Source organism: Vulpes lagopus, chromosome 23, assembly GCF_018345385.1.
Source record: "Vulpes lagopus strain Blue_001 chromosome 23, ASM1834538v1, whole genome shotgun sequence".
Classification (NCBI taxonomy): domain Eukaryota; kingdom Metazoa; phylum Chordata; class Mammalia; order Carnivora; family Canidae; genus Vulpes; species Vulpes lagopus.
In genome coordinates this window covers 13,498,067-13,525,744 of record NC_054846.1, presented here as the reverse complement: position 1 = coordinate 13,525,744, position 27,678 = coordinate 13,498,067, and the positions used below count along the sequence as shown (strand labels likewise).

The 27,678-nt window shown below is 37.9% G+C and overlaps 1 protein-coding gene across 7 annotated transcripts in view; it reads left to right on the top strand.

Annotated features, from left to right (window-relative positions):
• Positions 1 to 26,110, top strand: part of ARFIP1 (ADP ribosylation factor interacting protein 1) — a 131,246-nt gene extending 105,136 nt beyond the window's left edge. For all 7 annotated transcript variants that reach the window (XM_041738172.1, XM_041738170.1, XM_041738166.1 and 4 more), the window contains one exon: positions 24,225 to 26,110. In XM_041738172.1, the coding sequence (XP_041594106.1) occupies positions 24,225 to 24,380 (156 nt within the window). In that variant the 3' untranslated portion in view covers positions 24,381 to 26,110. The remainder of the gene's footprint in view (positions 1 to 24,224) is intronic.
• Positions 26,111 to 27,678: the final 1,568 nt, after the last annotated feature.

Genomic DNA, 27,678 nt, shown 5'->3' with positions numbered 1-27,678 from the left:
GAAGCCTGTCTACATCTAGTGTCATTACTGCCTAGGTATTCCTGTGTTGTATCTGAAAAACAGCTCTTGTGCTAATGTGAGAAATAGAAAGGAGGTACAGAGGCAGCAGGTAGAAAAGAAATTGTGTACTTTCTCCTCCGCCCTTGCTCTCCCTCATTTGTTTATCGCTGTGCTCTGCTCTAGCGTTGAGCAGCATAAGCTAATGAATAGGCAAGGTGGACTGTGTCCTTTACAAAAAATTCCAGATTAAGAATGTGAAAAACCTGGGCTCCAAGACCCACTTCTGCCAACTGCTAACTTCATGATCTTGGTTGAATCTCCAATCCTCTGTATTTTTCTCTGGAAAATGAAGATAAATCATGGCTTGTGTTAAGTGAGTGAAAAAGTCCTCTGTAAAGTACTGTTCACCAGTATTTGTAGTATTCTTACTGTATGCTAGGCCCATTGCTAAGTGAAGGGATGAAGGAGAAGGAAAGTAAATTTTATGATCTTAGGGAGTTACAAAAGCATGAGATGGGTTTGTTTTCTACAAGTTATCACCTTCACACCTTCCCCAGGTGGCTTTTAAACTTAACCTGTATCCTGCCTACTTTGTCTTTTTTGCTGATATAAGAAGAAATTGACATTAGGAAAGATGTGGCAGGAGTCATGAACTGTATTTCAGCATATTAATTTGAAATATTAAGTTTATATCATTTGGTACTAGGTAAACAATATTTTCTTAGTAGTAAGTAAGAATAATGAATTGACCAGAAGAGAAATTTTCAAGATCCATAGATGAGATAGGTCTTAAGCCTAGCCATGAAAGATCAGGAAGACAGGCCTGAAGGAAGTGGGAGGAGAACCTGCTTGGCAAGGGCAGTGGCCCGCATGTAAGAATAGAGGAATATTGATGTTTAGTAGAGAAGTAGACTATTGTAATGGGACATAACCTTGACATGTTTTAAAGGAAGAATCAGAAAGATAATTGGAAGCCATATTGTATCAAGCCTTGATCACATAAAGATTGAATTGTGGCCTCAAAAAGGATGCGTGCTGAGCAATAAGGGACCAGCCAGGTTATCTCTGTAAAGTTTCGGTGTCTGTCAGATGCCTCTTGCATCCAACTTGATCTAGTTGGCATTAAAGAATTTGTAAAGTTAGGAGTAACGGGGAGAAAGTATGATTCAAAAATATTCTTCAGGTACTATAGATTAAAGGCAGAAAGAAAAGAGAAGCACGCAGAGCAGTGAGGAATCTTTTATAGGTGAATGTAATGATGAAGAGCCTGACCCAGGGTTGTTGCAGTAGCAGCAGAAAGGAAAGAATCAGTGATTTCAAGGCTGCGTGGCAGGGGTTGGAAATCAACAGAGGAAGCTAGTTTGGCCCGAAGTTTGTAATGGATGAGGGATTGGTATTTGTTCCATTTACCCCAGTGTTTAGTTTGAGACGATGTCAAAATATTCACATGGAACACTTGGTAGGAAGTTAATGATGTGAGTTTGGAGTTTGGATGCGCAGGGTCAAGGCTTCAGAGATAAAGCTTGGAAGTCATTGCCTTTGAGAGTAAAATTGTTGTCACATCTTCTTTTGACCTTTCTTACTATAATTTTTTTTTTTTTAATTTGCCTTTAGGGGCACCTAGGTAGCTCAGTGGTTGAGCATCTGCCTTTGGCTCAGGTTGTGATCCCAGGATCTGGGATTGAGTCCCACATGTGCTCTCCACAGGGAGCCTGCTTCTCCCTCTGCCAATGTCTCTGCTTCTCTCTGTATGTCTCTCATGAATAATAAATAAAATAAAATGTTTAAATAAATAAAATTTGCCTTTATTCTCAAGGATTTATGTTTTTAGAGGGTCTAAGGGTAGTCTTTGTTCTCTTTTTATTCCTTTAAGATTTTATTTATTTATTCATGAGAGATACAGAGAGAGAGGCAGAGACACAGGCAGAGGGAGAAGCAGGCTCCATGCAGAGAGCCTTATGCGGAACTCGATTCCAGGACCCCAGGATCACGCCCTGAGCCAAAAGCAGACGCTCAACCACTGAGCCGCCAGGCATCCCGGTAGTCTTTGTTTTCAGCTTTCCACAGTTGTCATTAACCTAAGTTTTAATTTGAACTCTGTAATCAGAGGTGTCTAAAATAAAATCTTTAAAGAGGGACACCCAGCAGTTGAGCATCTGCCTTCGGCTCAGGGCATAATCCCGTGATCCTGGGATCAAGTTCCACATCGGGCTCCCTGCATGGATGGAGCCTGCTTCTCCCTCTGCCTATGTTTCTGCCTCTCTCTCTTTCTCTGTGTCTCTCATGAATAAATAAATAAAACCTTTAAAAAAATAAACACTTTAAAGAGAGAATATTAATCTCTATTATTTTAAGCAATCAATAGCTGTAATTTGGGTGAAGACTAAAATTTATGAGAAAACTTTTTTTTATTGTTGAGCTACTCTTACCCTTTTATTTTTATCTTTTTTTAAAAAATCTTATTACTAATAAAAAAGCATGTGTCCAAAAAAAAAAAATCTTATTAATTTATTCATGAGACAGACACAGAGAAAGAGAGAGGCAGAGACATAGGCAGAAGGAGACGCAGGTTCCATGCAAGGAGCCTGATATGGGACTCGATCCCAGGACCTCGGGATCACATCCTGAGCCAAAGGCAGACGTTCAACCACTGAGCCACCCAGGTGTCCCACACTTTTATTGTTTAATAGCTCTAACAAAGGGAGGAAAAAGCAAGCTTTTAGGCCTAGAAACTGTCTGTCATCCCTGTTTGCTTTCTTGACAGTGTGTAATGCCTCAAATCCTGTTTTTTTCTTCTTTTGTTAAACTACAACTGAATTCGTACCTTTATATCTCTTATACGTAGTTGTCAGATAATCTCCTTAGCACTTCAATTTTAACAAAATATAATATACTTTCCCTATTTCTTAAATTATGTATATTAAGTTTTAGTGTTTTAAAACATAAGTTATTTGATACATTATTGAGTGTGCTGTTTTGTAATTTGACAATTTCCTAAATGCTACTTCTTTTTTTTTAAAGCTGTTTTTGCAGTTTTAGGGGGAAGGAGACTTTCTCTGGGTTCTTATTTCATGGCTTTTGAAGTGTCTTTCCATAGCAACACTTCTCTTCTAAAATGAGAGGCCAGATAATCAAACAACTAAAATGGTACATAAAGTAAAGGCAGGGGATCCCTGGGTGGCGCAGCGGTTTGGCACCTGCCTTTGGCCCACGCACGATCCTGGAGACCCGGGATCGAGTCCCACGTCAGGCTCCCGGTGCATGGAGCCTGCTTCTCCCTCTGCCTGTGTCTCTGCCTCTCTCTCTCTCACTGTGTGCCTATCATAAATAAATAAAATAAAATAATTTAAAGTAAAGGCAAATAATCACTGAGTAAAGGGCTAAGAACCATTCCTGTGACGGGACTGTTGTAATAAATTTTTGTAGCCAAACATTGTGAGAATGTTTTGTTTCATTCTTACAACTTAAAAAAAAAAATCTTTTTTGAGATGGATTGAAAGGTCGAGTCTTAGCTATATTTTAGAATATTGAATGTTACATTTCCTTAGTCTAGCCTTCCTTCTTTCTGGCAAAATAGAGGAAATAGGTGTGTGAAATACACACATTCTTGTGTTTGTATATGCATTTATGCTGAGTGATAGGTGCATGTATCTCTTGTCATTTACTCTTAATGGAGAAACTTGAACTCTTCTGCTATGTAAAATCCGTACTTTCCATCCACCCACTCCTAAAATATATTGTTTACCTTTAACCTAAACAACTCTTATTAATCTCTGATATTCTCTTTCTTGTTTTACCAAAAAATTGGTTGCATCTCAGTAAGGACAAAGTTAATTAGGCTCTTCTAATGTTTCTTTTTTCATCATTATTTCTCCTTTTCCAGACCTTTGAGTAATGTAACATGAGTTATTTTGTGACTTAAGGCAGTTTATTTGCCTTTTATTGTTCCTTTCATGGTTCAAAACAAAATAAAGACTACTTTAGTGAGGAGAAGAAAATAGACATTTCTAATGTTTTGTAGACTTTGTGAGAAAGGTACCCTGCCTCCTTTTACAGCCCTCATGATGCCTAGCAATGATGTTAAATATATAGTAGCTATTTTAGCAAATGTGTGTTTGCATTTCTTCCCAGAATTAGAGGTACACTGCAGGGAAGAGAAAGAGATGGAAGGAAATAGAGTCAGCCACAACAGGATAGAAGGGCAAATCCTGGTTACTTCATTCTTTGCTTTCATGAGGGCAGAGCATACTGTCACAGAAATGCTACTGCTGTCCGCAGTGTATATACTGTTGCATGGAAAGAGGAAGCAAAATATAAGAGAAAAAATATGCACATCAGTGTGAGGAATTGATGTTTACTTTTTAAAAACAGCTTTTTATATGGTTTAGAATCACATAAAACATGAAAAAAGTAGTTTAAGATTAATATTTCCTTTAAGATAGCTATAATTTAACTTGGGAGTGGTAAATCTCTTTTCAGGGCTACCAATGTATTGAGGGGGAAATCATGAATGTATCAAAAGATTCAACAACAACAAAAAAAGATTCAACAAAGCAGCTTAGGATATAAATAAGTGTGAATCTTATTAATTTTATTATATTCTTATTTTAAGAAAGATAAAATATACTCTTACTTTAAGGTGATGTCAGTTAATTGGCTATAACCATTAAATGCAGAGTTTTATCCTTTGTTATAGTTCAGTGACTTAAGGATGGCAGTGGAAACAGAAAAAGATGAGCAGACTTGGGATGTATCCTGAACACATATTTGATTAATATAGTTAGAATCTATACTGGACACCTGTTTGATTAATATACTTCATTTGAATACCTTTTTAAACAACCATAGTTGGGCAGCCCCGGTGGCGCAGTGGTTTAGCGCTGCCTACAGCCCAGGGTGTGATCCTGGGGACCTGGGGTCGAGTCCCGCATCGGGCTCCTTGCATGGAGCCTGCTCCTCCCTCTGCCTGTGTCTGCCTGCCTCTTTCTTTCTCTCTCTCTCTCTGTGTTTCTCATGAATAAATAAATAAATCTTTTAAAAAAAAAAAATAAACAACCATAGTCATTCTGACTCTTAGGTTGATGAAAAGATTTTTGTTTTTACTCAACACCATGTTTCATATCTAATCATACTATAATAATCTTCCTGTATATTAGGACTTGTCTTCTAATATAATTAGTACATTATTTTTTCTAATATGTTATAAACTTATTTCATATGTATCTTATAATGAATTTAACTTTTCAGAGAAAAATCCATGAACTAAAATCAGAAGCAGGAGAAAGAGGGAATACACAGAGAATAAAACACCAAAAACAAAGTAAACATACTTAGGTAATATGAGCCAGCCATATATGTAGTTGTGATGATTCAGTGTCTATGCAAATACACACTGTAATTGGAAATACTTGAAACCTAGTATGTTTTTGTAAAAATAGGCTATAAATGTTTGCAAAAACTTGGAAGACAAAGATATTCTTTGTTTGCTAAAACTTCTCTTTGAGAAGAAAAGAAGTAAACCTCTGAATTTTAAAAATGGACATTTCTTGCCAAATTTTAAGAAGCATGTTAATTATTACTTAATATGTACAAGCCCACACATTCCTGAAATCTTTTTCTCCATTGCCAAAGAAAAAACCCATAACTTCTTACTCTTGATCCTTTTTAAATATTCATGCTAATGACTTATTGTCATCTTTATTTCTATAACTGGAGGTACAAACAGTTCTCTTGGTATTTGCTCATAGGTCAAGTGAAATTAAGTTTCACAGGAAAAAGAACCCTACTGGTTCTAAATAAAAAATAAACATTTATGGACTGAAATGTGTAAGTATGTATAATAAGCAACCTTAACACTATGCCAAATATGATTACCTACATTTAGATTTTTCTCTTACTCATGCACCTTTACTTCAGATTTCATTCCTGAGTTTATTTCATCATATAATTTCATGTTATTGTTCTTTTTTTCATTCATTTAAAACTTTTATCAGATATATACATGTGCCAGGAAGTGTTCTGGATATTGGTGATACCCAGTGAGCAAAAGCAAAAACAAATTCTGCCCTCAAAGAGCTTGTAGCCTGGGCATCCCTGGTGGCTCAGTGGGTTTGGCGCCATCTTCAGTGGGTTTGGCGTGATCCCGGGGACCTGGGATTGAGTCCCACATCCGGCTCCCTGCATGGAGCCTGCTTCTCCCTCTGCCTGTGTCTCTGCATCTCTCTCTCTCTGTGTCTCAATGAATAAATAAATAAAATGATTTTTTTAAAAATTTTTTAAAAGAGCTTGTAACCTAATAGAAATAACAATATTGATCAAACCACACCAAAACATATATGTAAAATTTTAGCTCTGACGAGTGCTCTCAAGGAGAGGTACCTGGTTCGTTAGGAGTGGTCCTGGCAGACTTCCAGGAGAAAGTGATGTTGAGCATTAACTAAGTAAAGTGAGAAGCAAAGAGTATCCAAGTAGAAGAAACAGCATGTGTAACAGCCCTGTGACAGAAGAGGGTGTGGTATATTCAAAGAATAAATAAGACTAGAATCAGTACGACTGAGCACAGAGAGAACACTGAGAGGGAAGTATTTATTTTAGTATCAGTAGGGACCCATTGAAAGAATTCTTGGCAAATGATAAGTCTAAAATATGGCAAATAGATCTTAGAACCTAAGAGTGAATATAGTAGTTTAGACAAGAAATGATGAGAGCTTGTTCAGCGTGGTGGTAATGAAAGTGGAGTGAACTGAAAGTGTCAAGAGATACTTACAAGGTAAAACAGAATACATATAAAATACTAAGAGCAGATAGATGTATAATTGGCATTCCTTTATTCATCAGATATCATTGGTTGCTATTTATGTGCCAGGCTTAAAGAGTAGAAATATAGTGGTCTTTGCCATTATAGAGCTTATGGTCAAGTAAGAGAAATAGGCATTAACCAAATAATTACATAAATACAAACTATGTAAGTGTTGTAAAGGGGAAATAGAGGAGTCATGTGAGAATACAAAGAGGACTTGGCTTGGTGTAGGATATTGTGGAAGGCTAGAGAAAGTGACAATGGGGCTAAGCTTCAGAAGGATGTAAAGGAGGGACGCCTGGGTGGCTCAGGAGTTGAGCGTCTGCCTTCGGCTCAGGGCCTGATCCTGGAGTCCCGGGATCGAGTCCCACATCAGGCTTCTTGCATGGAGCCTGCTTCTCCCTCTGCCTGTGTCTCTGCCTCTCTGTCTCTGTGTCTCTAATGAATAAATAAATAAAATCTTTAAAAAAAAAAAAAGAAAAGGAGGGATCCCTGGGTGGCGCAGCGGTTTGGCGCCTGCCTTTGGCCCAGGGCACGATCCTGGAGACCCGGGATTGAATCCCACGTCGGGCTCCCGGTGCATGGAGCCTGCTTCTCCCTCTGCCTATGTCTCTGCCTCTCTCTCTGTGTGACTATCATAAAAAAAAAAAAAGAAAGAAAGAAAAAGAAAAAGAAAGAAAGAAAAGGATGTAAAGGAGCTGACTAAAGGTATGTAGAGGAAGCGGATTTTCAGTGGAAGGAATAGAATATGCAAAAGCCAACTGAAGGTCAGTAAGGTCCGTGAGGCCAGAGCATAATGGGGATGGCGGCAGAACAGCTCTAGTAGATGAAGCTGGACAGGTAGGTAGGGCCTAAACAAGGAAGAAGTGGCATGTATAGAAGGTTATTCGGTATAGCACCATTTACTATCAAAAGATGAGGAACAACCCAACAGTTCATCATTACAGGACTAGTTGAGTAAACTGTGGTTCATTTATAGAATGGGTTACTTTGCAGCTGCTAAAAAAAGAATAGGGATGCTCTTGGTAGAATGATCCTCAGGATATACTGTTAATTGAAAAGAGCTAGGTGCAAAGTAGTCTATGGTACAATAGCTTTTGTGTGAGAAAGGAAGGAAATAAGAATGTATAGTCTTTAGCATAAAGATTTGTGCTTAATAAGAAAACCTGGAAGAATTAACTAAATTAATTAAAATCTGTTACCTATAAGGGGCTGAGTGGTAAGAGACAGGAGTGAAAGTGAGACTTCTCATTATATACTTTCTATATCCTTTCAGTTTTGATCCTACTTATTGCAATAAGATTTAACTTTTAAAAGAAAGGAAAATAAGAACAGCTAGAAAATGTTTGTTTTTTAAGTAGTATATATACCTTATCTTTTTCCAAAATGAGACTCAACTAGATTTCTATTTTTCAGACATGGTCTAATATATATATATATATATCCTATAATTTTAGCTTAAAATCAAATGATCAATTTTGTATTAGAGAGAATAGAAAAAACGGTAACTTGCCAGGATATGAGTTCCTACTTTACCTTATATGACAGATTTAAAAAGGTGTATATAGTACTTTTTATTTATATCAAAATATTTTCATGTACAGTACCATGTGCTGTTACCGGTTTGGCTTCCAGATCCCTTTAAAAATTTTGCTAGATCCACACAAAGGAAGAAAAAAATTGTGGTTTGCATTGCCTCCTTTCTTTAGAAAAGAGGCAGAAGGGATCCCTGGGTGGCTCAGCGGTTTGGCGCCTGCCTTTGGCCCAGGGCATGATCCTGGAGTCCCAGGATCTGGTCCCATGTCGGGCTCCGGGCATGGAGCCTGCTTCTCCCTCTGCCTGTGTCTCTGCCTCTCTCTCTCTCTCTGTGTCTATCATGAATAAATAAATAAATCTTAAAAAAAAAAGAAAAGAAAAGAGGCAGAAGTTAACTATCTTTATATAAACCGTGCAACCAAAAAGAATTGTGAATTGTGGGTTGCTTTTGATTAGCATCACCTAAGGCATACCTATCCAGAATCAGTCTGAAATTTGTAATCATCAACTGGTGAATGCAAGAGAAAAAGCACACCTAGTCTCTCTGTCATGTAGTCTGTCAGTTGTGCTGAGATTTTCCAGCATCCAGTTTTTGTGAAGAAAGTATTTTGTACACAAAACTTAAAAGCCTTCCAGAAGGGATAGCTTTATAATCATGAACTGCTGTTTTTATTTAATTTGGTTCTCTCTCTTTGGCAATTATAAGATATTTATGTTTTGATCAGAAATGATCAGTTCATTTGGAGGACAGAGTTTGTGTTTCATTTTTCTTGTGTGTGTGTTAGAAGGGAATGGATTGTTCGGTCAATTTAAGATTCAAACAGATCAGTAGTAATCTGCACTGGTTTTGGTGGCAGTGGCATTTCTGTACTTTTTTTTAGTTCTCAGTAGTTAGAGTCTCTTTGATTTACTTAAAAATAAACCTTTAATTGGTGTTTCTGAGTAAAATTGCAGAAGACACTAGCAGTATTTGAGAATTTGATTTTGCATTGTTCTTTTTAACCTTTACTTTAAGTCCTCTTAATAATGACTCAACACTTTGTTTTTGACCATATTCCTTCTATGATTCATTTGCTTTGTTAGATTAAAAAAATCATTTGATAACTAGGTTTTTTCCTTTAAACATCACACTTTTTTTTAAGAGAGCGAACAGGGGGTGGGATGTGGGGAGAGGGAGAGACTCAAGCAGCACCCTGAGATCATGATCTGAGCCTAAATCAAGAGTTTGCCACTTAACTTACTAAGCCACCCAGGCGCCCCTAGATTTATTCCTTATTCCTCTTATTCTTCAAAACATTCTGGCTTTCTTCTATCTATTTCTTCCTTTAAATTTTCAAAAAATGCACTTTTCAAAAATTATTCAGTAAGTTAAAAAACTTACTATTTTGGGCTATTGTAATGCCTAACCCTAAAGAAATACTGTGTAAGGGTTGTGACAGACTTCTTGCTAATAAGCAGTATACAGTATAATGGATGATATTTAGTAAAATCTGTTATATACAAAATGCTGAGTTCAACATGAGAAAAAAGAAAGAATTTGAAGAAGAACATTAGTGTGGATTCTTGGAAGTACCTGCTAGGCCAGGTGGCATGACCTGAACAGAATGAGTAATGTGAGCATTGGTGGGAAAGAACAGGGGGAAAAAAATCTTTTTTTTTTTTTTTTAAGATTTTATTTATTTATTCATGAGAGACACAGAGAGAGAGGCAGAGACATAGGGAGAGAGAGAGAAGCAGGCTCCCCACAGGGAGCCCGATGTAGGACTCGATTCCAGGATCACGACCTGAGCTGAAGGCACACACTCACCGCTGAGCCACCCAGTTGTCCCAGAAAAAAAATTCTTGGAGAAACCCAGGAACATAGGGGTACCTGGATGGCTCAGTTGGTTGAGCTCCTGACTTTTGATTTAGGCTCAGGCCATGATCTAGAGTTGTGGGATCCAGCTCTGCCTCCAGCTTCACACTTAGCAGGGAAGCTGCTTGAGATTCTCTACCCACACCTTCTCCCCGCCCCTCCACTCTACACTCACTCACACCTCACTCAAATAAATAAATCTTTAAAAAAGGAAAGAAAAAAAAAAGAAAATAAAAAAGGAAAGAAACCCTGGAATGTATGTTTAAGTTATCTGTAAAGTTTTATTAAATGTTCTGTTCTTTTAAAAGTGTATTATAACTGTGTATGGATTTTTTTAAAAGAAAAATAATGGTTCTATCATAAATTTTGATAAAGCTTTTCTATTAAAGTTTATAATCAGTTCTTAGGTACACAGAACCAGAATTTTTATAAGTTGTATAAGAGATTGAATTCTGAATCTTAAAGAAAAAAGTTAGTTTTCCAAGGTACAATACAAAAACCATACTTTGACAGAAAACTATTTTATCAATGTAAAGATGAGTGTGAACAGGGCATTGGTTTAACTGTAGGTTTTTGTTGCCTGGTGTCCAAAGGCCAGTAAGAACAGTTACCTAATAGATGAAAAGAAATATTCAGTTCCTTAACTACTCTTCTGCACCAAAATTAACTTTTTACTTTATTTCTTTAAAGATTTCACATATTTATTTGAGAAAGAGCATGAGGGGAAGGGGCAAAAGGAGAGGGAGAAAGAGTCTTAGGCAGACTCTGCACTGAGCACAGACTCCACTCGGCTTGATCTCAGGACCCTGAGATCACAACCTGAGCCAAAACTAAGAGTCAGAACACTTAACTCACTGTACCACCTGGGTATCCCTGTACCTAAATAAATTTTTATCTAGGAGCTCAAATGTTATCTTGAATGATTTATGGTACATAATATGACCCCTAGCAACTTGAAAGTTTCTTTCTTCCCCTTTGTGTATTACCCTCCTACCCAGAGCTTTCTCCAGTAAAGCACATACCTAGCATACTGTGCTATGAATGTATATTAGTCTGGTTTTTTTTCCCTAGAGGTTAGCTCTGTGTATACGTATCTGTAGAGCATTCATTCCCTTTCTCCAGTAAGTAAATTGGCGGACACTGATCTTTGAGTAATCTGTATATAGAGGAAGAAAACCTGTGCATTGAACATTTTACTGAACTATTGGATAAAGAATTATAGGACCTTAGCACAGGTCTGAAACCTATCATACCTAGAGCTTGTGTTTCATCAGTTATCTGCTTTTCAAAACAGGACTGCCCTTTTTTCCCTCTCAGAAGCTTTTTTTTTAACCTGCTTGTCCATGATTTATTGAAACCTATCCCAATGAGTCAGAAAAATAAAATCTGTTCTTCCACCTCCACTTGTAGTTCATATTTGTCTTTCCTTCTCTTGCTCCCTTCCCAATGCCCACACCCATATTTTTGATAGTGCCTTTTTCTCAGCTGGTAATTGCTTTGACATGACAGGCATTTCCAAAGCTATTACAAAGTAATAAAATTATACTTCACAAACCTAATAAAAAGCCAAGACAGATACACTTTTCTGTTTGTTATTTTTCTGGTTTCTTACTGGAAAAAAAATCAGTGATGGGCAGAGAAAGTATATAATTATACATTTTTAAATAATTGGGGGTAAAGAAAGAAGTTAATTCTTTACCTGTTAGTGGTTGGAGACTTCTTACTAAAGGATGATTTTAAGGGCATCTGACTGGCTTAGTTGGTGGAGCATGTTACTATTGATCTTGGGGTTATAAGTTCAAGCCCCACATTGGGTGTAAAGATTACTTAAAAGTAAAATCTTTAAAAAAAAAATAAAATCTTTTTCAAAAAGAATGATTTTGCTTCAGTTTTTCCTCACATGTTTAAGCCAAGCTACTACCCCAATATTGTTGTTTACTTAATATAAACCCTTATTTTATAGAATTATTGGGAGAGCCAATAATTGCTTTGAAGAAACTTATAAATATATTAAAACTAGTAATTTTTATTTGAACTAGAAATTGCCTCTTTTAATCACTTCAGTGTCTCTGATAAAAACGTGTGTAAGTAATCTGGGGCACCTCCATGGCTCAGTTGGTTGAGCATCTGACTCTTGATTTGGCTCAGGTCATGACCTCAGGGTCCTGAGATTGAGCCCAAGTCAGGCACTGTGCTCCGCGGGAAGTCTGCTAGAAATCCTCCCTCTCCCTCTGCCCCTACCCTGCTAAAATAAATAAATAAATATTTTTTAAAAGAAAGTATGTAATTAATCTAAATTTGATTTGGAAGAAAAGTTCATTTGATAGAAATAAAGTGCCTTTTATGGCTTTGATGCCTATGAAGTAATACTTTAAATTTTTCAGTCAGTAAACCTTATAAATGGTATTTATCTTCTATTGATATATGCTGTGTAGGCAGGAGAAAAGTTTTCCGTGTAATCCACTTGGCATCAGCTCTCAGCCTGCTTTTAAATTTCTCTTACCCAGTTTCTATTTAAAACCTCAGCTTGAAAAAAAAAAAAAAAAAAAAAACCTCAGCTTGTCTCTGCCTTAGTAGTCAGTGTTGAAGTTTGTTTTGCCCTTTAACAATTAAAGTATTGTATGGCATATTTTAGGTCATTCACCAGATGTTGCTGTAGTGGTTTTGCTTATGTCTGAACTGGGTTGCTCATTGTTTGGCAGATCTTTATGAAAGTTCTTTGTAATTGAGTTCACAATGATTTAGTGTATTTCTAAATTGCTGTAATTGTTTCTGATGTTAGGTTTTGAAAATTTGTCAAATTTGTCATCATCCCATTTCTGCCTGGAGTTGTTATCTCTATCTTCTTTTGCTCCTTTTTTAAATCTCTGCTTTTCTGTTGTATTTCACTTATCCTTATTAGCACTATAAATCTTTTCTAAGTTAGGACATACGTAAATAGTTCAATATAGATTTTTTTACTGGCTCTGTAAGTATGGAAAGAATGTTTCAAAGTTTAATATTGGATTATTTTAAAAAGAATTAACTTTTATTTCTCTTATCTGCTCCAACCCGTTGTGTTAGATACTTGTCCCAGTGATATTTAAGTGTAACATTAGAGCCAACAGCAAAATTAGGAAGGTGGCTGAAGCATATCTTCTGTATATTTCTCCCCTTCCAGTGTTCCTCCATACCTTTTTTCTGTTTGTTTCAAACTTCATTTAAAAGCTTTCCAAAATGTGTATTGTCTTATGAATAAAGAGGTTAGAATAGGTGAGGTGAAAGAACGTGGACCTGTCTTAGGATAAGACATTCCACATCCCAGCCCATCTGCTTCCTAACTATCTAACCTTAGGCAAGTAACTTTCTGAGTATTTTATTAACCGTAACACAGATAGAACAGAAGCCCTGCAAAGAAGATATAAGGGTAACATATTCTCTGTCACACAGAAAGTGCTTCCTAGGGCTCCTGGGTGGCTCAGTCCATTAAAACCTCTGCCTTAGGTTCAGGTCATGATTTCAGTGGAGAGCCTGCTTATCCATCTTCCTCTGCACCCCCCACCTTCGTGCTTTCTCTCTCTCAAATAAATAAATAAAATCTTAAAAAAAAAGTGCTTCATAAAAATGAGTGTCACCTACCATATCAAAGAATAATCTGCCAAAAATGTTTGGCTGGTTTTTTTTATTTTTTTATTTTTTTTAAGATTTTATTTTATTTACTCATGAGAGATACAGAGCGAGCGAGAGAGAGGCAGAGGGAGAAGCAGGCTCCACGCAGGGAACCCGATGCAGGACTCGATCCTGGGTCTCCAGAATCAGGCCCTGGACTGCAGGCGGCACTAAACCGCTGTGCCACCGGGGCTGCCCGGCTGGTTTTTTTTAATTCCGTGTGCTTATTATCATTTCTCATTATCTGATTGTATAAATATAAACAAATGGAAGTTGAAAAAGTATAATTTCCTCAAACATTTTTGGCTTTTTTCACCATCTTCTAAAAGTACAGTTTGACCATTCCCCCACCTTACTTTCTTCATCTCTCTTCCTAAGCCAATTTTGTTTGAGAAACCAGAATCTTTCCTAGATTGACCTTCACAAGGCCAAGTAATCTAGTAAAGTGAACCTGATAAATAAGCCAAGTGACTTAAAATAACACTTTTAAGTCTCATTAAAACTACTTCTCTATAGTGACAACAGCACAGTCATTACCAAGATTACAAAATTAGTTATCTTTAAAATTGGATTTGCAATAAAAAAAAAATCGGATTTGCAAAAACTAAAAATAAAATTGGATTTGCAACTGTTTTTCTAATGTTACTTAATTGTTCTTAAACATCCTAATGGGGCAGCCCTGGTGGCGCAGCGGTTTGGCGCCGCCTGCAGCCTGGGGTGTGATCCTGGAGACCCGGGATTGAGTCCCACATCGGGCTCCCTGCATGGAGCCTGCTTCTCCCTCTCCCTGTGTCTCTGCCTCTGTGTGTGTCTATGAATAAACAAATAAAATCTTTAAAAAAAAAAAAAAAAAACACCCTAATGGCTAGGGATGCCTGGATGGCTCAGGGGATTCCTGGGTAGCTCAGTGGTTGAGTGTGTGCCTTTGGCTCAGGCCATGATCCCAGAGTCCTGGGATTGATTCCTGCATCGGGCTCCCTGCTCAGTGGGGAGTCTGCTTCTCTCTCTATCCCTACCCCCTGCTCGTGCTCTCTCTCTGTCTCTCTCAAATTAAAAAAAAAAAAAAAAAAAAAAGATCTTAAAATAAGGTTATCTATTTTGGCATAAAAAGGCTTCTGAGATTAAAATAACAAAATTGTATACTTTATTTCCATAATTATAATTGAAAAGCTGTGAATCCCCAAAGGCTCTCTCTATACCAGAAGAAGTATATACTCTGAAGTGTGTATTTTTAAAGGCTTACACATCAACCTTCTCACAATTACTGTAAGAATGTTTTTGTGAAAATGGGTATTGTGTCATTTTGTTGTGAAAACTAGAATTCAGTCTTAAAAAGCACCCCCTTTCCTTGATTTCCCACGGGTTAAGTTTGATCAGTGTTGGGGAACATTTAGCATACAGGTAGTACACTGAGCTTGAGGCTTTGTTAGTGGGCTACCAACCTACCTTAGCTACAAGAAGATGTGTGTCTCTGTGTTGGGTTTGTCAGCTACCTCAGGGGGTGAAAAACTACTCTTCAGTTGACATATGTGACATTTGTGTTGACATTTGTAGGGTTAGCTAAAAGTGGTGTGATGCTTTCCCACTTGTTTTCTGGCTATAACTTTTAGACTGTTGTAACAGAATCAGAGTTGTGTTCCCCCTCTCGTCCTTTTATTCTGAAACATTGGGGATTGAAATGCAGGTCAAAAATTCTTATGACCCAGGGGCACCTGGGTGGCTCAGTCAGTTGGGTGTCTGCCTTCAGCTCAGGTCATGATCCCGGGGTCCTGGGATCGAGTCTCACATTGAGCTCCCTGCATGGAGCCTGCTTCTCCCTCTGCCTGTGTCTCTGCCTTTCTCTGTGTGTGTCTGTCATGAATAAATATGTCACCTACCAGATCAAAGAATAATCTGCCAAAAATGTTTGGCTGGTTTTTGAGTGTCTGTCATGAATAAATAAATAAAAATCTTTAATAAAAATAAAAATACAGAAACCCCCTAGTTGCTCTGTAACTCCAGGAGCCAAGGATCATCCAGAATTTTAAAAATAAAAAACAAGAAAGGTTAACTCATGCTTAGCAGGACCAAGTGGAAAATTACTTTGTCACCTAGGTATGTTACTAGTGCAAAAAGCCTTAAAAACAAAACAAAAAAAAAAAAAAAAAACACCTCTAGGGGCACTTGGGTAGCTCAGTCAGTTAGGCATCTGCCTTCAACTTAGGTCATGATTCCTGGGTCCTGGGATCAAGTCCTGCATCGGGCTCCCTGCTCCGTGGGGAACCTGCTTCTCCCTCTTCCTCTGCCTGCACTCCCCCTGCTTGTGTATGCTTGCTCTCTCTCTCTCTCTCTCAAATAAATAATCTTTTTTTTAAAAATACCTCTAAGTAGGGAGTATTTAGTTAATGGGCTGGTTCATGAACTTGTACATAAACTTCCAGTTGAATTTCACAAATCTCTAAAAGAGAAGCTAGTTTTTGTCCTTAATAGTAAATAGAATCAATGTTTTTCTATTGAAAGCCTTTCCAACTGAAAAGCTTTTTGAGAGCCATTTGAGTTTCCAAATATATATATATATATACACCTATATTTAGAAAGCAAGTTTCTCAAATTTTAGAAGAAAGGAACCATAAAGATTGTATCTGACTCCGTTTCTTCACTATACTGCTATCCTGAAATCTGCCCAGTCTCAAAAATAGTTACTTAGAGTTTCTATGTGTCTGCCTGCAAGCCATGCCACATCTGGCCCATACCGAGCTCTCGATGATGTCCTTTCCCTCTGCACTTGACACCCTCTCACAGCCTTTGCCGTATCAGTGTATGGTAGCTTCATGCTTTCAGTTGCTCAGGGCAGAAGTCTTGGCATCCTTGTGCTTGATCTCTCATGCCCACAGCTTGGTCTGTGGGCTCCACCTTCACAGTCTATTGAAGATGCTGCATCCTCTCACCACCTCCTCTGTTACCACCAGTATCTCATCCAGGCCACCAGTATCTCACTGGCTTCTCGCCGTGGTATTCTAATAGGTCTCCCTACTTCTACCCTTGCATGTTTATGAAAGTAAATCAGATATTGTCATTTTTCTGCTCAGGATCTTCCTATGCCTTCTCTTCTCACTAAGAAATGTAAACCCCAGTCTCTGTGATGATATCTGAAGCCCTGCATCCTCTAGCCCCCCATTACCTGTCTGACCACATCTTGTACCAGACCCCTACGACTCTGCCCCAGCCACATTGGCCTCCTTGCTGTTTCTCGAACACACCAAGCACAGCACCCGCCTCAGGACCCTTGTACTTGGCTGTTTCCTCCATCTAGAATTGTTCTTCCAACCTCACTGGAAAACTTAAAGCATCTTTAAAGCTCATTCCCTCACTTCTTTTGGGTCTTTATTCACATGTCACCTTAAACCAAAGCTAGACCAACTCTAGTCTTCCTATTTACATCACCATGCCCTCTCCTATATATGAATCCCATATTCCCCATTACTGCTTAATTTTTCTGTGTAAAACATGCCATCATCTAACATACTGTATGTTTCACTTACCTTGTTTCTCTTTCTTCTCTCAATAGAACATAAGCTTCTTGAGAGCAGAGTTGTCTTTTTGTTGATTGCTTGCATTGCAGCCTCTAGACTAGTGCCTGACACCAGCAGACCCTTGGTAGTATTTATTGAATAAATGAATGTAAGTAACATTTTAGGTCTGTTTTTATTTTTTCTCAGAATGTAAAGTGGGGATAGCTGTAGTTCATTAGAACACTGAATAATGCAGATCCTCAACGAAGTTATGATATAGACAGGCTTATCTTTCATAACCTTTCCTTTTTTAATAGTGTAAAACTGTTAAGTATATTCAAAAGAATGTTTAACACAGAGGCAAAATATAAAGAATAACGACAACAAAAAATAGCCATGTTCCCACCACCCAGGTTAAAAAACAAAACCATCAGTATTTTTGAAGCCTCCTCTGTGCTTTCCCTCACCTCATCCTCCCTCTTCTCCCTGCAGAACTCCTATTCTGAATTGTGTTTATTGGTTCCTGTTGGTTTTCTTTATAGTTTTGTCACATGTGAATGTATTCACTCAATTAGGCATAGTTTTGAACTTTATATAAATGGAATCCTACGGCGGGTGTTCTTCTGCAGGTTGCTGCTTTGCTCTGATGTTTCTGACATTCATCCATGTTGACGCATGCAGCTGCAATTCATTTATTCTCACTCCTATATAATATCCCCATTGTGTGAAGAGGCTGCAGTTTATTTATACATTCTCCTGTAAATACAAGTTTTGAGTTGTTTCCTTGTTTGTTTGTTTGTTTGTTTTGTATTTTTTTTCTAAGATTTTATTTATTTATTCATGAGAGACACAGAGCAAGAAGCAGAAACCTAGGCAGAGGGAGAAGCAGGCTCCATGCAGGGAACCCGATGTGGGACTCAATCCTGGGACTCCGGGATCACGCCCTGAGCCAAAGTCAGACGCTCAACCACTGGGCCACCCAGGCGTCCCAGTTTCCTTGTTTTTTAATGCTAAAAACAGTTCTGCTATTAACGTAATTGTACCTGTCGCATAAAACACACGTGCAAGTTTCTCTATGGTGTATTTTTAGGAGTCAAGATGCTGTTCAGGGACGTGTATGCATCCTTCATTTTATTGATTAATGCCAAATCATTTTCAAACATACTTGTACAAATATATATAACAATCAACTGAAAGCCTTTCCAACTGAAAGTGCACAAGAGTTTTAATTGTTCTCAGTTTTCTTAATGTAGAGGATATAAAATGGCATCCCATTATAGCCAGGGCCGAGAGCTGCAAGAAATGCAAAGGCATAGAGACAAGTAATGGTGAAAGAAGAAAAGAATTTATTTCACTGAGTCCAACACCGGGAGAAAACATCTCAAAGACTGTCTCCAAAGTGCTGAAAATACTTCTCGGTTTTATATAAGGAAAATGTGGGACAGAGGTTGGGTGGGTACGTGCCAGTGGGCAGTAAAGGTCAAGTCAATCATTGTCTTGGGGTCAGTCACGTGGGATGTTGCTGGATGTTGCAGTCCTTTTTGCCTGAGGGGTAGTTTCGGTTCCATCACGGGATGCTTTGCCCCACAGGGTATTTTGCCTGAGTTAAGAGATAAGCCCTGAAAGAACTTAATCAATGAGAAATTTTGAGGTCACAATGGAGGTAGTTGAAGTCTGCTTTCATCAAGTTAGTTTTAATTTGCATTTTCCTGTTTTCTAATAAGGCAGCCTATCTTTTCAGATTTAATTGGCCATTCCTGTTTCCTCCTCTGTGAGTGAAATACCTATCCATGTTATTTGCTCTTTTTAACTGGATTGCTTCTGGTTTGTTGGAGTTCTTCACATTTTCCAGATACATACCCTTTGTCAGTACATGTAATGCAGATATGTTTCCTCAGTATTTCACTATCTTTGGATGAATAGAAACTAAATTTTAATGAAGTTAATTTCTCAATCTTTTCCCTTAAGAAGTTTTATCTTGAAAAGTTCTTTCCTACCTAAGGTCATCTGGGAACTTTTCCACCCTCTGTCAAAATATACTGCTCTCAGACCAGTCCTTTGACCAATCCCTGACAGCCAGAACTCCAGAAGTTCTCAAACTCAATCACACAGATACAGGTGACTGAGAAGAGCTCAGTTTCAGAAAACACTTTTACATAAATAGGAATCAAATGAAAGCTAACTCGCAGTGTTTTATTTTACTTCTTTTTTGCTAATTATAATTTTAATTGACCAGTATATTGCAAGAAAGAGATCTGTGGGGGCACCTGGCTGGCTCAGTCAGAAAAGCATAGGACTTTGATCTCAGAGTTGTGAACCCACATTGGGTATAGAGGTTACTGAAATAAATAAAACTTTATTTTTTTAAAGATTTATTTATTCATGAGAAACACACACAGAAAGAGAGAGACAGAGACACAGGCAGAGGCAGAAGCAGGCTCCATGCAGGGACCCCGACAGCGGCTTAGCTAAACCGCTGAGCTACCAGGATGCCCAATAAATAATTTTTTTTTTAATTTTAAAAAAGAAAGATTTGGTCCTGAAATCAAACTCCACTCATGTAAGGTGAACCCGGGTTATAACCTTAATTAAAATAATCTGACCTTTTCTTAGTAGATACTAAGGCAGATGTCAGTGCTTCATTTTAAAGCTTGTTTTGAAAGTGATTGCAATGTAAAACTTTTCTGTCTAGACATAGAGGGAGGTCAATATGAATTAGTAGAATTAGTAGAAGTCTGTATTAAGAATGTTTTGAACAGGGCAGCTGCGGTGGTGCAGCGGTTTAGCGCCGCCTTCAGCCCAGGGCATGATCCTGGAGACCTGGGAGATCCTGGAGACCTGGGAGTCCCACGTCGGACTCCCTGCATGGAGCCTGCTTCTCTCTCTGTCTCTCTCTCTCTCTCTCTGTCTGTCTCTTTGTGTGTCTCTCATGAATAAATAAAATCTTTAAAAAAAAATGTTTTGAATAAATTTTATATGTGATACTACTAACTTGAATGGTGCTAATCAGTGAATAATTGGAAGAAGTGCCTCTATGGTGCTTGAAAATGTGTTTATTTTAGAAGCAGAGAATCATGAGGTTATAAAGCGATGCTTAAAAGTTCTTAGTTGCGGCGCCTGGCTGGCTCAGTCGAAGCATGCAACTCTTGATCTCAGGGTTGTAAGTTCAAGCCTCATGTTGGGTATAGAAATTACTTAAAAATAAAATCTTAAAAAAAAAAAAAGAAAAAGTTCCTCTGAGGTGATCTGTCAAGCAGAGGAATTCCTTCTGCAGCATCCCATGCTGTCTTCTGCCCTTGGATTTAAGGCCCTGTGAAGGCAGTCAGTGTTGATAAGCCACCTGTACCCCTGCATCTTTTCAACACAGTTTGCTTAGCACACACCTTTTTTTTTTTTTTTTCATTGTGCTAAGGTAAACTTCACAGCAATTTCTGCCTTTGAAAAGGAGAAAACTGTCTCTTCTTTTACACTCAGTACTTTTCAAACACTCCTGACACCAGATGTGTGGAGTTTTTCCCACACCAACTGGTTCTTGATCCTGGACACCAGCTGGGTATTCTACAATTCAGTTCAGTTCTGACACTGCCCCCACCCTCTGCACCTTCTGACATCAATCACTAGTCAGGTTGTCACCTGTGCTTCTGACCATACATGGAAGGTTAGCACAGCGCCCTCCTCAACTTGGATTGCATGCTGGAGTGTCTCATAGAACTCAGGAAAACCGTTCACTTACTAGCTTACCAGTTTATTACAAGGACTATTGGAGGACACAAATCAACAGCCAGATGAAGAAGTGCATAGGGGTCAAGGTCTGTAAAGTTCTTGAGCAGAAGAGCCTCTGTCCCCATGAAGTTGGGATACTCCGCTTTGCTAGCGTGTGGATGCGTTCACCAACCCAGGAGCTCTCCAAATCTTGCACTTCACAGGTTTTTAGGAGGCTTCATTACATAGGCATCATTGATGAAATCATTGGCCCATGGTGAATTATTCAACCTGCAGCCACTATTTCCTCCCCAGAGGTTGACAGGTGGAGCTTGAAATTCCCACCCTGTAATCACAATTTTGTTCCCCTGACTAGCTCTTACTCCTGGTTTTCTAGGAACTTTCCAGAAATCTCATTAACATAAAGTCAGGTGTGGTTGAAAAGAGCTTTTTATGAACAGAAGTCATTTCACTTGTATAGGGCTAGGGCTATTTCAAGAACAGGACAAGACGCTAAATATGATAACAAAAGGTACTCCCTTCATTGGTCACTTAGGAAATTGCAAGGGTTTTAGGTGCTTTGTGCCAGAAATGAAGACAAAGACCAAGCATGTATTTGTTATTATAAATCACATTATCACAGTCTTCTTACAAGTTCCAAATCATTTTCTAAATAAATGAAATTTTATTTTACCAAGAAAAGTCAGTGTGGTTTGACTGTCCAACAGGTAAACTTAGATTCCACTGAAATTGACTGAGTACTTACTTTGTGTCAGACAGTGTGCAAGGTAGTATCTCATTTCACTTAACCCTTACAATGATACTACGTATTCAGTTTGGTAATGGCATCCCTGATAAACAGATAAAGACCTTGGCCCGTGAAGTTAGAAGTAACCTGTACCTGATATCACAAAGAAAACTGGGAAGTGGTACAACTAAGATTGGCATGCATGCCTCCTGATTCCAAAGCTCTTTCTGGCAATTGCTGTAAAGGAGCAATACTAATAATGGGGATATTTTACTGATGACCTAAGTGAATAACAAAAACAAATTTAGAGAGGCTGTGACCAGTATCAAACTATGCCTAATGCAATTGTTAGGTCTTCCTAGAACATTGGAAGTAAAAGTCTGGAGAGATACTGTATTATATTTACTCCAAAAATGCAGTTAGATCTTGGGCCTAATTAGTAGCATTTGCCTCTCGTGTTTGAATCTCTGTTCCCTAACTGCTTTTCCTCTCCATTTCTTTCATCTCGCAACCACCCCTAACTCCCAACCTCCCCGAGCACTTTCTTCATTTTCTTTATCACCCAGCTTAGCCTACCTCTTTCTAATAAGCCTGTCCTCCCCCTTTTGATTTTCCTCCTTTTCACTTTCTAAAACCGTTACTCATTTCTAGTAAACTTTGGCTGCTCATTTATACTGTCATTTTCTGCTGCCCTGTGGTTTGTATTCTTATATCCCTAGTTATAGTGCCTAACACATGGTGTTTAATGTTTCATGGTTGTCCTTATTGCACCTGGTACCAAAGATTTTCATTTAGAAAGGTTGCGGGCCTTAAATGGCCAGGTAAATTCAAGATATACCTCTTTTGGTTTATACAGACATTTTTTAGTTTTCATGCTATGTGGTCCTCTTAAACTGTATCCCTGCTAGAATTTTTGTTTTTTTATCTTTATTAGAAGACGAGAAAAAGTTTCTTTTGTTTTTTTTGTTTGTTTGTTTGTTTGTTTTGTTTGTTTGTTTCTTTTGTTTTAAACAACTTTTAGGTAAATCAGCAATGTCAGATGCCCTTAAAGGTCTGTGAATTAGCCCAACCTCTTCTCAAGGCTTAGGATACTAATTTCCTGCGATGTCAATATTATTTTTATTTCTGGCCTCCCTTCTCTCTTTCCCCACCCCCTAAGGATAGAAGCTCATGAGGGAAGGGATTTGTTCCTATTTTCCTAAAACCTAGAACAGTGTGTGGCACATAGAAGGTACTTAATACTAGTTGAATGAATAAATGAATGGAATAAAAAATATCTAAGATATTTTGAGAAAACAGCATTACTGGAAGTATGCTTAGTGTAGTCCCTTTGTGTTTTTAAATATTATGTATATGCCCAGAAAAATTCTCAAAGGAAACACAATAAAATGTTAGTAGTGATTTTCGGTGGCCAGGGAGGGGAGTGCAAAAAGTATGGATCAGGAGGTTTTACTTTGTAATCCTGGAGTGTGTTATTTTTATAATATTTTATTAAATTTTAAAATAAAGACTTTACAAATAAAAAATATCCAGTATAAATGTTTGTGTTGTTTCCTTTAGAGGTGGATGAATGGAGAAAAGGCTAGAGAGACTGTGTGTTCACGTGTATATAATAAAATGAATGGAAATGTCATACCATATATAAAATACCATGTCCTGTTTTTCCCTTAGCATAATATGTCAGATATTTTTACATCACTAAAAACTCTTAAAGCTCAATTTTAATAAATATTGCAGTAGATGGATAAGTCAGTATATTTTATACTGTATCATATTGAACTCTTGCAGTTATAAATGAGAGCTCAGGAAATAACTTTATTCATAAATCTTTGCAGTGCTTTGCTGACTTTAATAAAGATTTACAGAAGTAGCGTTACTTGGTTAAAACATACCTTGTTATCACTAGAAGTGCTAAGTATTTAAAACAGAGTCGTATGAACTTTAAGTAAATTGCTTTCTGGGCAACACTTCCTGCCACTTGGCTTGATTCTTTGCAGAGAACTGCTGCTTTTTCACAGTATCTGGCCCACTCTGTTTCACACAAAGTTTAGCCTTAATGATGTCCATTTTTGGTATATAGCATATACTGTATAATAATTATTTGTATATAATTTTCCCTCTTTAATATTTGATTTTGAATATACTCAGTTTGAAGGGGAATTTAGTGATATTTTTAATGAATGCCACAAGTGTTTGAATATGGTTAACAGAATATCCAGCTTTGTAAGCTGACCTATTGCCCTTAGGAAAATTTAAAAGTCATCAAAGGCCCAGTGACCCTTACAAAGTAATGTGCAGTCTGTGAGTGTGTGAAATACTTGGTTGTTATTAAAACCGCTTTTCCCGATGAGAGATACACTATTTAATGAGGACTGTGATAAGTCACCTTGCATTTCGCTGCCACTGGTGTTAACGCTTTCTCTTATGGCTCTGCCCGGTCCACAGGTAAAAGTGCTGCACAATCAGCTGGTCCTTTTCCACAACGCCATTGCTGCTTACTTTGCCGGGAATCAGAAGCAGCTTGAACAGACACTTAAGCAGTTCCATATCAAGTTGAAAACCCCTGGAGTGGATGCCCCATCTTGGCTTGAAGAACAGTAAAATCACACGGGGGGGGGGGGGGGGGGGGGGGGGGGGGGGGGGGGGGGGTAAAAAGTCACGTTGTTATATTTCTAAACAAACCTAATAAGAATTAAGCAGAGTTGGGTTAAGATTAGGGAAGCGGTGACCACAACCATTGTAGTGATTCTTGCACAAATAGCTTTAATTTCTCCCTTTTTCATACTTTAACAACTGAACTGTTAAATTTGATGGGAAGGTGGGTGATTTTAATGTAAACATAATTTCTATAATCTGAACACAATAATTTTCCTTTTTGAGAAATCCTTTTGTATTGTGAGGGTTGATGGCTATTTCTGTAGTTTGAAAACATCTAATATAGATTTGCACTGACCAGATAGAAATTCAAGATTTTTGGTCCTGGAAATGAGGGCCAGTTGTAACTTTTCCAAAGGGAGGTTTACATAATTTGTATCAACATCAGATATTTTATATATGAATATATTAAACATCTTTAAGAGATTCATTTTCATGTATTGTCTTAAAGAAAAAAACTATTTTGCAGAGTAAAATTATATGGTGTTCCTGCAGCATCCATGCAGAGGCGGCAGCTCTAACGAATGACTGATTGGCTTGTGGAGTTGTGGCAAACACCTTTTTAAAAATGATTCTGTACTATTGTAATTTTGTTTAGACTTTTTTTTTTTTTTTTTTTTTTAAGACGCAGGAAATCACACTGTCATTTCTGTGAGGCTTTTGAGCTTAAGAGTTTGCATCCCCCAAAGTCACTGGGCATTTAGGTTAGCAATTTTTTTTTTGATTCATAATGAAACCTGCTTAAGAATTTTTTTTGCAGGTGGACTTGGGAGTTGAAATTCTTGATGGTTTCTATGTACTTAGCAAGTTTTGGGGTAAATTCCATTTTGACAGAAGTGAATTCCTAGACAGCTTTCATTGACTTCCATGTGTAACAATACCGGTTAAGCCTTAAATCACAGATATGTGCCTTCTCAGATACAGTAATTCTTATTCAACCAATGTACATAATCCATAAAGAAACCCCTTTCAGATAATGTTTGACGTATCTGTTCCTTCCTTAGAAAGGAACACTGTGTATCAGTGTTGGGTTTCTTTGTATTCGTTAAACCGCATTTAAGGTTTATAGTAAAATCAACTTTTGAATTTGCTGTTTGGTTTTTCTTCATTCCTTTCATGGAATGAGAAGACAGAGGAATTTTTTTTCATTTGAGTAATGGAAAGGTAGTATGGGACAGTGTGGTGGTAACAAGAAGAAAGGGGATTGGAAAGGCCAGTACTGTTTTAGTTGTTCAGCACTGTTGGTTTCGTGTTATGTGGTTGACCTGTCCGCTGTGTGGTTCTATCAGTCATGTAAGCCTTTGAAATATAAGTTCTCTTGATTTTTGTTGTAGACATAAATTAATATGTCTTCATTTCTTTTGTGTTGAAATGAAGTACTTAAAAAATTACTGTTATACATGAACTTTGTGGACTGTAAGATTTGTTATATATGTTCAGATGCCTTTTAGCTGGCTTTTTAATTAATATGCCTGTTTTCAGTGCTTAATATGTACAATGTAATGTGACTGTAAATCATAAACCTATTTTAAATCATTCCTTCCTGTATATTTGTACTCTGACAGAGCCTTATTTTATTCTTCAGCAGAATTACTACTTGTGATAGTTCTTTACATTCCCCAGAATGTGCCTCTGGTGTGAATTTTGTATTCTTATTAAAAGTGTTTGCTGCACTATCTTCTTTCTCTGGGTCTTCATACTTTAAGAAGCAACTGTTTGGACATTCTGAGGACAAATTTGTCTTTTTCTGACTTTAAGAACAATAACCAAAAAAATGGTGCTTCTGTCATTTATAATTGCTTTTTCTCAATAACTTAATTCTTTTTCTCAGTTGGAGTCTCTTTTGGAAGCAGAACATGTCCACTCTTACACATTTTGGTAACAACTTCAGTAGGTAAGGAATTAAACAGTTTTAAAGACTAATGATTTTTTTTTAAGATTTTTTTTTTTTTTTTAATATTTTATTTACTCATTCATGATAGAGAGAGAGGCAGAGACACAGGCAGGAGAAGAAGCAGGCTCCATGCAGGGAGCCCGACGCGGGACTCAATCCCAGGTATCCAGGATCATACCCTGGGCCAAAGGCAGACACCAAACCGCTGAGCCACCCAGGGATCCCAAGATTTATTTATTTATTCATGAGAGACACAGACTCAGAGAGAGAGGCAAAGACATAGGCAGAGAGAGAAGCAGCTCTTCACAGGAGCCCGATTCAGGACTCAATCCCGGATCCCGGGACCACAAACTGAGCCAAAGGCAGCCACCAGGTGCTGGGACTGATGATTTTTTTTAGAATAAACTAAAAATATCAGTGATTCTGAGTAGTGGGTACATGTACAAAAGAAATAATTAACATATTAGCCAGTGGTATATTTACTTTGTTAGGAAAGTAATTTATATTCATCATAGAAAAAAATCAGAAGATAATGTCAAAAAATTGAAGATAAAATAACTTCCCATGTCACTAAGTACTACATGGAACCACCTAACTCCCCTGAAGTTAGATCTTCTGGATACCGATAATATTTATATTACAAGATCTAGTTTGAATATCCTTTAACATGCACCCATTCAACTTTATATTCTTACCTAGTCATTTCCTTAGGTTAGATTCTTAGAAATGAAAATGAGCCCTCAAAGTATATATACACTTTCAAGACTTTGTTAAGTAGGGCTGGTGGCTTTCGAGAAAGATTTTCTCGAAAATCTCGAAAATCAGCCTGCCTGACTGGCTCAATTGGTAGTACAGGTGACTCATGATCTCAGGGTTGTGAGTTCAAGCCCCACATTGGGCCTGCTAAAAAGAAAAACAAGAGTTTATTTGAACAAAAATGGACTCAAATCAGGCAATGCCTAATTAGAAATGATTAAGATCTCTCCACCAACAGGAGCTGGGGGGAGACTTTAGAGAAGTGGAAGCAAAGTGAGGAAATTATGACCTCCTTGTTTGATTAACCCCAAAGCTTCCAAATCTTAGGGCCCAGGAAGGACTGGGGCTTACAGAAGCAATTCAGCTGAAATCTGCTAGACTTTAAGAACCATCGTTTCCATATTCAAAGAACACCACACTGATGGTGTTAACCAAAACTAGGGAAGCCTGGGTGGCTGAGTGGTTGAGCATCTGCCTTAGGCTTGGGTTGTGATCCCACAGTCTTGGGGTGGAGTCCTGCATCTGGCTCCCTGCAGGGAGCCTGCTTCTCCCTCTCCTGCCTCTGTCTCTGCTGCTTTCTATGTCTCTCATGAA